At 39.8% G+C, this 12,124-nt stretch overlaps 1 protein-coding gene across 1 annotated transcript; it reads right to left on the bottom strand.

Moving 5' to 3' along the window:
- Positions 1-4,942: 4,942 nt before the first annotated feature.
- On the bottom strand, positions 4,943-11,495 carry LOC129846509 (zinc finger protein 391-like). The gene is made up of 2 exons (XM_055914440.1): positions 10,849-11,495; positions 4,943-7,201 (listed from the first exon to the last, which is right to left on the bottom strand). Exons 1-2 carry the CDS (start codon positions 11,249-11,251, stop codon positions 6,396-6,398), a joined length of 1,209 nt encoding a protein of 402 aa, XP_055770415.1. The 5' UTR covers positions 11,252-11,495; the 3' UTR covers positions 4,943-6,395.
- Positions 11,496-12,124: the final 629 nt, after the last annotated feature.

Genomic DNA, 12,124 nt, shown 5'->3' with positions numbered 1-12,124 from the left:
CTGCATACGTTTCCCCAAATGTTATACGAAAAAAAAATGTTTTGTTATTGATGGACAATGGCAAGGCTACCATTGTATTTTCAGTTACATTCTGTTCAATAAAAATGGTTTACACGTTTATTTTTTAAGAAATACATGGAACTACAACCGAATAAAACACCATTAACCATCATGCATTGCTTACATTCATTCTATCCTGAAAAGTATGTTCAGAAAAATCGAAAACAGTACATATAGGCATAAAACCACAATGTTTTATTAGGGTTTAAATAAAGACAATATATATATAACCACTTATGGTTAAATGGTTAAAAAAAGACAAAATATCTATATATTCATAACGTAAAATAAATAAATACAGGCGATCGCGTCTATGGTTGTTGCAACGGCTTGAGTGTCGCCTACTGGTTAAATTCGTGTCTTTTCGCACGAATTAAGTAGCACAGAAATTCGTGTATTTTCAAACGAATTGAACCACCCCAAAAATGCACAAAAACGCACGAAATCTGCTGAAATACATTTTGTACATATATGCGCGAATTGAATGTGAGGCTGGGCTGCAACTTTATATTCTGACCTAGACACTGACTTGTGCAATGCCTAATGCATAATCTATGCATGTTATTGGCTCATCATAGTATATAGCCGAGGGTCTCATAGCCAAAAAACAGCATTGGCCATTGGACTGCTCAGTCAAAACAACTCACTTTTACGATTAATCACTTGACTGGAGTAACTTGAGTTCGGACCTAAAACATTGAAAGTAGGCTATAGCTTGACGCATATCCTTACCTTGGACAAGCGTATCCAAAAGGCCTATCCAGTCATGCGTGAAGATACCGTTAGGCAGATAAATGCGCGGTATGGGTTGAGACACGCTCGGTATTGTGAATCTGTAACACTGATATAAAAGCACGTTTTCGTTTATAATTTACACTGTAGAATGACCTGCAAGCCAATCAGAATCTAGTTTTAAACACTACCGTGGGTTCCATGGAACGTCACAAACATATTAGGCCACTTGCGTCACAGATTACAGTCACTGAACGTGGGTTTAATAGCTATATTGGCTATATGTACAGTATATACACATCGTATTGAATTGAGATTACATTTACTGCACCACTGTAATTATGTAGCCTAATCCTATGAGGATCATATGTGAAATGTCAGAATCATGGCACATGAAAACATAATTAAATTGACTGCAGATTATACAATTCCCTGTGACACAATAAACGCACTGGGCATCAATGTTGTTTCCATGTAATTTCAATGAAATTACGTTGAACCAATGTGGAATACAAGTTGAATTGATGTATGTGCCCATTGGGAAGGGATCAATTCGAAATGATTGAATACATACAGTATTACAAAGAAAGAGATACAAAAACTGCTTCGAAAAGCTCGAAAAAGTCTCACTTCCTTGGGCCACCCAAAAGTAAAATGTATGTACGCATTACTGTACATCGTTTTGGATGAAAGCGTCTGCTTTCAAACCTCTGACTCTCACACATATTTACAATCTCGCGATGATTATTTCTGTCGCTTTCACGTTTGCGGGATTTTGTGAAGAAAATTATGCGCAGGAGAGCTCCATGAAATCAGCAGCATTAACGGGTCCAAATCGAGCAAAAAGCTTCAAATTAAAAGTCCTTCGTTAACTTGAACACATCACAATTTGTAGTATATTTCCCTGTTTCAAGATGCGTTCTGTTTCGTTTCTCTGATCTCTGAAAAGTAATTTAGGTTTTCAGTCTTCTTTATTAAATAATATCTGGAATAATAGTTTAATTTCCATTCCACTAGATGGCACTATCCCTATGCTACTCCCTGTCAGGGGTCTGAGGATTCTGAAACAAAATAGTTTAGGCTCTTGAAACGCATCGGTGCGTTGGTAGATGTGCTGCTGTACATTGTTATAAACACTTATTACACTACTATAGACTTATTATCAATGTAATTCACTGTTATAAACACATATTACATTATAAATGATGATCCTGTGTAGAGCATGCCGATCCCACCACCAGGGTTGTGGGTTTGATTCCCGGGGCAACCCATACGTAAAATACTGTAAGTCGCTTTCGATGAAAGTATCTGCTAAATGGCATATATTATGATTACATCGTTTAAACAACAGGCCTACAATATGAAAGTCTATTTCTTTTTCAAGTTAATATTTGTGTTGGAACTTTACATCAGTTGGAAAGGCAGCACATGTATCTGTTTAATTACTACCTGATTCAAAAGTTGTGGACAGAAATGTGGGTATACTATAATACAAGTTAAAATAAAATAATGACAAGCACATCTTGATCTTTTTGAATTGAGGTTTTATTAAGTCAGGGTAGCTTGGTTATCATGGCTACGTGTAACAGCATTAAGATCCCCTCTGGTACCAGAACTGAAATGAGTATTAATTCAATTTTTTTGATGTATTCCATAGACAGAACTAAATATATTTAGATGCATTTTGAATTGCTAAATGTCAATATTTGTATTTTCTGTGTCACGTGTTTATGCCCATTTATGTACATCCTGTATATGTTACCCTTCCAATGAGCTTATCATATAAACTACAACGCGATAAAGTACAGTTTACGTCACCTTTAATCATGTCAGCACAGGTAACAGCCATTTACAGTCTTTCTTTAGTTTTTCATTCTTACTCTTCCCAATTCCCTTAAACTATATTTCTTTATTTTCCATGGGCTTCACCAGAGTACCCCCTAGTGGCTGGAATACAAGTGTATTAAGCCCCTTACAACACCCCCCTGCAAAAACGAAATGTTGTCCCAAACATTTCACTGGCCTCAAAACAAACAGAAGATGTAAGTACTGGTCATGAGAACAATGGAGAAAACTGGCCTAACAGCCATATAACTATCTAGACATGTCCAGTCTGCCTTTATGGGCAAAGACGCAACCCCCACTAAACATTATCACACTGTGATTAGTAAAGGTAAACCAGAAAATATATACACATCAGAACATCTCTAGTTGGTATCCTGATAAGAGCTTGGCAGCCCTAAAGTGTTATAGGTTAGAATGTCTTTGGGCCTCGTCTGCCGGGCTGAACGGCGGGGCAAGGTCGTGGGTGACCCCAATGAATCAGTGTCCACTTCATCATGAGATGATTGAGTCTCTGAGCCCTCAGCTGTTTCCATATTTACCCCTGTCCTTCCGGGCTCTCTCTGAGGACTGGCTGGCAGTCCTTCCCAGTGAAGTTTCTATCAGTCTGACGCCGTTCCTCACTATTATCTGATACTAGTTGTGTGCTACTCTGTCTGCTCTCTTCCTCCCTACGTGGCCTATTGATGAATATTGGATAAGAATCCTCATCTGAGCTCTCAGACTCAGCGCTCTCCCTATTTCGCTGATTTTGCTGGTGTGGTTCCTTTCTCCACAGACCTCTACTGGGTGTTTCAACAGGTTCCTCAAATGGTAGAGAATTACATGACACGAACATATTGCGATGCAGAACCCGGGCCTGTACCCCTCTCGGGTTTGACCTCATAGACAGGGCTGTCATCACCTTTCCTGGTTACCACCACATGTATTTGGTCCTCCCAGTGTGATCTTAGCTTTCCCGGCCCCCCACGCTCTGACATGTTCCTCACCAGTACACGATCCCCTGAGACCAGAACCGAACTAATTTTCTTCCGATCGTAGTTGGCTTTTTCCTTTGCTGTTGATTTCTCCATGTTTCTACTGGCGATGTCATAGGCTTCAGCCATCTGTTGCTGCCACTTCTTAGCATAATCCTGGTACGATTTCTCCTGTTCCTTTATCTGTAACTCAAAGACAAGGTCAACGGGTAGAAGTGGAGCCCTTCCAAATAGCAGGAAATACGGTGAGAACCCAGTAGCATCACTGGTGGTACAATTATATGCATGAATGACCTTGTTCAGATAATCACCCCAGTTGGCTTTTTCTCTTCATCTAGTGTGCGCCACATTGACAACAGTGTACGGTTAAATCTCGGATTCCCCTGTGGATCATATGGAGAGGTTCTGGAATTGGCTATTCCCGTACAGTTCTGCCAGGCTCTGAATAACTGATTTTCAAACTCTCTTCCATGATCATGATGGATTTTTGACACCGAGCCAAACTTTGGGAAAAAGTAATCGAAAAGCTTTTCTGCTGCAGTTTTCCCTGACTTATTTCTAGTGGGGTAGGTTTGTGCAATTTTTGTAAACTTATCTAAAATAACGAAAATGTACTCTTAGCCCCCTCTGCTTTTCTCCAAATGCACATTGTCAATTGAAATCATCTGGAAAGGAGCTGTAGCTCGTACATGTTACATTGGGGCCCTAGTTATTACACTGGGTTTCTTTTGTTTGATACACTTAGACACTTCGGTGATAAAGTGTTCAATGTCATGTTGCATGCGCGGCCAATAAAAGCGCTCTCGTGCTAAGTTCAACACTCTTTCTGTTCCTAGATGGGCCATTTCAGTGTGTAAGTACTTGTAAATCAGTGTTCTATACTGACTTGGTACAACAACTTGTTTCCTTTCTGCTGTTTTCCTTTGTAATAATCCATCTGGTGAGACATGGTGCCTGTTCCACTCTTGCAGTAACTGTTTGACTTTGTATGACTCTTGTTGACGTTCTGCTGGTTTAGGCTTAGTCCTTTGACTTTTCAGTTCCAAGATTCTCGATTCTCGTTCCAAGATTCTCAGTCCTTTAACTGAGCCTGCATGATATCGTGTGGTGACAGTCAGTCGGTCTGTAACTATTCCCCCCCACCATGACAGCTCATCTTGCACTGAAGGCCTTAGTGTGACCGTGGATATCCACGTTTGTGGGTACTAGATTGACTCAGTTCACAGACTGTCAGCCAGACAGTGATTGTGCATCAATATCAGACTAAATTAGAGTAACAACCAAATAAAACAGACAAACAGGAAATGTTCAATGACCCATAAAGACACTAGTTCATTCTGTGAATCAGTCTTTTATTTCCTATCATAAAGAACACATGTGGAAATGGGCAGTGGGTTTAGACATCCATCTGACTCCAAAACAAGACATGACTGAATAGTTGAAGTGTCTAATCCAAATAATCAGCACAATGGCAGGTGTTAGTGCAGGGCTGGAACAGAAACCTGCACACCTAGTAGCTAGATCTCTAGCAGCAAGGTTGGCCATGCATTTTCTAGGTCTATATGCATTGTTGATTTAACAGTATTGGTGTAGTCATACAACTTATTCTAACAGTAAACCAACAGCATATTCAGAGCATTTAGAAAGTATTCAGACCCCTTGACTTTTTCCACCTTTTGTTACGTTACAGCTTTATTCTAAAAAGTATTAAATAATATTATGTTCCTCATTAATCTACACACAATACCCCATAAGGACAAAGCGAAAAACAGAAATACCTTATTTACATAAGTATTCAGACCCTTTGCTATGAGACTCAAAATTGAGCTCAGCTGCATCCTGTTTCCATTGATCATCCTTGAGATGTTTCTACAACTTGATTGGAGTCCACCTGAGGTAAATTCAATTGATTGGACATGATTTGGAAGGCACACACCTGTCTATATAAAGGTCCCGCAGTTGACAGTGCATGTCAGAACAAAAACCAAGCCATGAGGTCGAAGGAATTGTCCTTAGAGCTCCGAGACAGGACTGTGTCGAGGCACAGATCTGGGGAAGGGTACCAAAAAATGGCTGAAGTATTGAAGGTCCACAAGAACACAGTGGCCTCCATCATTCTTAAATGGAAGACGTTTGGAACCACCAAGACTCTTCAAACAGAGCAATCAGGGGAGAAGGGCCTTGTTCAAGAATGTGACCAAGAACCCGCTGGTCACTATGACAGAGCTCCAGAGTTCCTCTGTGCAGATGGGAGAACCTTCCACAAGGACAACCATCTATACAGCACTCCACCAATCAGGCCTTTATGATCGAGTGGCCATGGGGAAGCCACTCCTCAGTAAAAGGCACGACAGCCTGCTTGGTGTTTGCCAAAAGGCACATAAAGGACTGACCTTGAGAAACAACATTCTCTGGTCTGATGAAACCAAAATGTAACTCTTTGGCCTGAACGCCAAGCGTCATGTCTGGAGGAAACCAGGCACTATCCCTACGGTGAAGCACGGTGGTGGCAGCATCATGCTGTGGGGATGTTTTTCAGTGGCAGGAAATGGCAGACTAGTCAAGATCGAGGGAAAGATGAACGGAACAAAGTATAAAGATTTTCCCACTGATATCCATATCATTCAATTCAGAGCCTGGATTTCCCCCCTGAGGCTAATATCCATATCATGCTGAAATCAATAGAACAGTGGGCAAACATTTAGGGTTCTACATTGTGACATAATTAAAATACTCCTACTACAATGTTAAAACATTCTACATTGTGACATGATTTCATTGATATCATGAAACAACTCCTTCATGTATTTTCTGATGTTTAATCAGAGATCTTTTATCAGAGTATCTCTGGTCACATTGATCACAGCTATAAGGTTTCTCTCCTGTGTGTGTTCTTTGGTGTACTGTCAAATCACTAGATGTAGTAAAAATCTTCCCACAGTGATCACAGCTATAAGGTTTCTCTCCTGTGTGTGTTCTCTGGTGTGATATCAGGGTGCTTAACTGAGTAAAACTCTTCCCACATTGATTACAACTATGAGGCTTCTCTCCTGTGTGTGTTCTCTGGTGTGATACCAGGGTGCTTGACTGAGAAAAACTCTTCCCACATTGATTACAACTATAAGGCTTCTCTCCTGTGTGTGTTCTCTGGTGTCGAATCAGGTGGCTTGATGTAGTAAAACTCTTCCCACATTGATTACAGCTATAATGTTTCTCTCCTGTGTGTTTTCTCTGGTGTGATAACAGGTTGCTTGACTGACTAAAACTCATCCCACATTGAGTACAGCTATAAGGTTTCTCTCCAGTGTGAATTCTCATGTGTACTTTTAGTGAATCTGATCTTAAGTAACTCTTCCCACATTGATTACAGCTATAAGGCTTCTCTCCTGTGTGTGTTCTCTGGTGTACTTTAAGTTCTGATGAAGATTTGCAACCTTTCCCACAGTCAGAGCAGCAGTGAGATTTCTTCCCTGTGGGTCTCTGCTGGTGTTTCTTGAGGTGTTTTGACGTGGAGAAACTCTTCTCTGCCTCATCAGCATCCTGAGGTTGTTGAGGCCCCCCAGAGGATCCACAATAGTCACGTCTCTCTCCTGTTTGAACAACAAAGTCAGACAGATAGTTAAAGGGCCACAACAGCAAAAATCCACTGTAAAAGGTCATGCCAACAGGTAGCCATGATGTTGTACAAACAAAGACGTCTGTAATGAATGTTAAAATTATTTGACATTTGTCTTAAGACAGTCAAGTGAGCAACAATAGTCATATTTTGTCTTGTTTTCACATTAGTAGTAACATCAACGATTGTAGGCTAGAAATACGTTTTTAAAGTTGTTGAAATCCAAAGCAGTAGGCTCCTTTCTGAAGGTCTATGTTATTGTTAGGTGAAGTTATGTGTCCTACAGTAGGTCTATGTTATTGGTATAACTAGTGGTTTCCGCATTAGCGGAGGAGTTTCAGCAAACAAATTGCATTTTAGCAAACACAGAGAGCAGAGAGCGATGCACCTAACAATAACATAGACCTACTGTAGGACCAATAACTTCACCTCACAATAACATAGACCTACTGTAGGACCCATAACTTCACCTAACAATAACATAGACCTACTGTAAGACTCATAACTTCACCTAACAATAACATAGACCTACTGTTGGACCAATAACTTCACCTAACAACAACATAGACCTACTGTAGGACCCATAACTTCACCTAACAATAACATAGACCTAGGACTATAAATCATTTTATATTTCAGGTGAAACATGGAAACTAAAATGGCTTTGTCATGACATTTCATAACCTGATCACTAGAACATTTTGTGAATAATCCCACTAGGTTAATCTGTAATGTGTTGTCATTCTAAATGTCCTGAATAAAGGAAAATAGCTATGTGTGTTGTACAATAGCCTATCCATCAAGGAACAGTTCTCTACACATTATGAGCAAAGTATCTCCATTTCCAAACAGACTAACGAGAGCCTACTGTAAATCAAGCAGACAATAACACAATATAAACATAAATTTGTGAGGCATGTTGGATCCAACGTGGAGCACGGCATAACTGTCTTTACCAGAGTAATGAATGAAGAAGCACTTTGGTTGTTGTTGCATGTCGTAATGTTTGTCATTTGACTGTCATTCAGAAAATTATTTCCTGGATCAGCTGATGATCGTTGAACATGTGACGAACTAAACAGCTACAGTATTAAGAATGATGTGTAATTATTGAAGAACAGCGTTAATGACAGTATCCATTTGGGTGTTGTCAATAAAGTTAAGGTGACTCTCGGCTAGAACCATTGGATTTAGCAAACTCTGAAATGATTTAGGATCTGTGCCAATGAAAACTGTTTTCCCAGCGTAACATAAGGAGGCACTAAATGTTATGTAGTTAGAGTGCATTTCAGAGATCTGAATACAAAAAACTGTCTGACAGCAAGATCCAGTATTTAAGTTGAAGTTCATCATATGACAAGCTTAACGTTATGACTATAACTAATGATCCCTCTACTTACTCAACATATTATGGGGAAATACAATCATTCCCCATGCCGACGCAAACGGATACTAAATGAAACGGCCCATGGCAGACAACCCAGACCTGACCCCGCAAGATGAGTCAGTTTTGTCAATTTATTCATTGTCTTTCGTTTGAAACACTCATGTCAATGTTGAGTAAGGATCCACATCTAATTACGCATATAGAAGTAGGACTAGTCTACCTGGCCTGCGCGCAAATGTAGACCTATAAATGTGCCCATTTGGGGATGTCTGATAGTATTTCTGATTGTCTTAACGCACCACCACCAATGAGCTGTGGAGCTTCTCAAAGCAAATGTATCTTCACCTCAAACAGCAAGTAAACAAAGTCTAATCAAAATCAATTGCAAATGAGAATAGTTCCTCAAAGTATTTGAAAAATATTTCCAGCTCTCGCCCTTTCGATAACCACTCGGCATGAAAGGGAAAAATGTAATGCCCTGATGCAGTGGAAATGTCATAAAATACCTGATTACTTCTTATCCCTTTCACTAATAGCCAACAGCTGTGTCTGTCCAGAACTCACTGAAGCAGGAAACTGAGGGCCCAGAATATTTTATAAAATGTTTCAAGTTCGTTGTAGACAGGCCATTTGATTTATAGGATATTTATTTGCAATGTTTTTATTTGTTGGCTTTATGTAGGCTATTTGTTTACATAGTTGGCAATGGCAATAACAGTTCATTTTAATTTAGAGATTTAGATAGAATGTAGGTTAATCAAAGACAATGATTTTGAGATACTATTATAAATTAAATGAAACTGTTCCACGAAAATGTGCATATGAAAATCCTAACTGGCACGCAGATCAGTAGAAATGGTAAGATAAATTTGCACTCCAAATGTAGGTTGCCGACTGCTTGTGTTGCCTATTACCGGCAACGTCAGAATTTACAAAGGCCAGCAGGAGGAGGTGGTTCGGTTAGAGTCTTTTCTCTTCTGGTTAGACTATATTGATGTAATGGCATGCAAATAAACTGGCTGAATATTATACAATGACTTATCAACAGCTCTAACAATTTGACCTCCACAGGAAATCTACACTGGCAATTCTAGAATATACTATATAGCCTAGAAACCTGGTTAAACTATCATTATGACATCATGGATGAATTCTAGAATATACTATATAGCCTAGAAACCTGGTTAAACTATCATTATGACATCATGGATGAATTCTAGAATATACTATATAGCCTAGAAACTTGGTTAAACTATCATTATGACATCATGGATGAATCCTAGAATATACTATATATCCTAGAAACTTGGTTAAACTATCATTATGACCTCATGGATGGCCAGTCCTTGTATTATTAGGGGTTCTGATGGGGTACAACAGTTGAACTAAGCTCATGAGGCATGTGTTATATTCTTCAAGAATCAGTGTCTATAAATATACACTGCTCAAAAAAATAAATGGAACACTTAAACAACACAATGTAACTCCAAGTCAATCACACTTCTGTGAAATCAAACTGTCCACTTAGGAAGCAACACTGATTGACCTCCACCAGTGGCCTGCTGGAGGTCATTTTGCAGGGCTCTGGCAGTGCCCCTCCTTGCACAAAGGTGGAGGTAGCGGTCCTGCTGCTGGGTTGTTGCCCTCCTACGGCCTCCTCCACATCTCCTGATGTACTGGCCTGTCTCCTTGTAGCGCCTCCATGCTCTGGACACTACGCTGACAGACACAGCTAACCTTCTTGCCACAGCTCGCATTGATGTGCCATCCTGCATGAGCTGCACTACCTGAGCCACTTGTGTGGGTTGTAGACTCCGTCTCATGCTACCACTAGAGTGAGAGCACCGCCAGCATTCAAAAGTGACCAAAACATCAGCCAGGAAGCATAGGAACTGAGAAGTGGTCTGTGGTCACCACCTGCAGAATCACTCCTTTATTGGGGTTGTCTTGCTAATTGCCTATAATTTCCACCTTTTGTCTATTCCATTTGCACAACAGCATGTGAAATTTATTGTCAATCAGTGTTGCTTCCTAAGTGGACAGTTTGATTTCACAGAAGTGTGATTGACTTGGAGTTACATTGTGTTGTTTTAAGTGTTCCCTTTATTTTTTTGAGCAGTGTATAATTTAAAAGTAAAAAAAAATGGATGTAGCATTGCAGATTTCCCCTTTAACACCAATCATCAGTCCAACAACTGCAGAGTTTGTGCCTCTGTTTTTAAGACAGTACTTACTAGTGTTAATCAGGGCCCGGTTTCTCAAAACCATCTTACGGCTAAGTTCATTGTTAGAACAATTGGATGCCTTAAGATGCGTTTGGGAAACCGGGCCCAGATATCCAGTTTCCTTCTCCTTTTTGGACGTGACAGTCATCTCCTCCCCTTCCTTCTTCACTCCAAAAACGGCATCCTCCTCTTTCTCTTCCTTTTTCACCCTGAACGCGTCTTCCTCTTCTTTCACTGAAACGTCTTTCTCTTCTTCTTTCACTGTAACAGCCTCACACTCTACTTCTTGTTTTACTGTAACATCCTCTTCTTCCTTCTCCTCTTTCACGACAATGTTCAGCCCCAGACCTTCTTTCTTCGACCAGCAGACCGCCTCTTCTTTAACAAGAGGGGAGAAGTTTAGGGAGCTCATGTTCGGGGATGTTAGCTAGCTAGCTATCATTAGCGACTAGGCTAGTGCTAACTTAACCAGCCAGCTACTAGAGTTGACTAACACAAAATAACGTAATATTAAATTAAATAGGTTAACAAGTAGATACGACAGAAGTGTGTCTAAAACACCGTGGCTAATTTACACCGAAAGCGTATAAATAGCTTGAATCTTTCGGCTTTGTTGGCTAACAAGCTACCGAGGTGGTTGACGAGCTGTTTATGAAGAACCGTCCACTAGATAATACGTCACGCTAGCAGCATCGCCTGAAAGACGCACATCGCTGACTGGAGTGGGAAACAGTTGAGGATAATATTTTATTTTCAGACAAAGATTCTTTTAAATGAATTTAATTAAATAATACTAATATATTGAGACATACAAAGACAGGAATGTGTTGATTGATTAGTGCGAATAAAAAATGTTTACTACAGCACATTTAAGGCAGTTTCATTCAGTCAAACTAAATCTAAATAAGTAGCTATCTACTGTAGGTCTATACTGCTCCTACATGGTGTAACAACACATAATGTAGATGTATATAATGAACAGACTAGATCCATACTGCTCCTACATGGTGTAACAATACATCATGTAGATGTATATAATGAACAGACTAGGTCTATACTGCTCCTACATGGTGTAACAATACATCATGTAGATGTCTATAATGAACAGACTAGGTCTATACTGCTCCTACATGGTGTAACAATACATCATATAGATGTATATAATGAACAGACTAGGTCTATACTGCTCCTACGTTTTTATATATTTTTTTTATTTCACCTTTATTTAACCAGGTAGGCTAGTTTACTTGGCTCATCGCGCTCTAGCGGCTCCTTGTGGCGCCTG

Source organism: Salvelinus fontinalis, unplaced genomic scaffold, assembly GCF_029448725.1.
Source record: "Salvelinus fontinalis isolate EN_2023a unplaced genomic scaffold, ASM2944872v1 scaffold_0569, whole genome shotgun sequence".
NCBI lineage: Eukaryota > Metazoa > Chordata > Actinopteri > Salmoniformes > Salmonidae > Salvelinus > Salvelinus fontinalis.
This window is presented reverse-complemented; position numbering and strand designations above follow the sequence as displayed.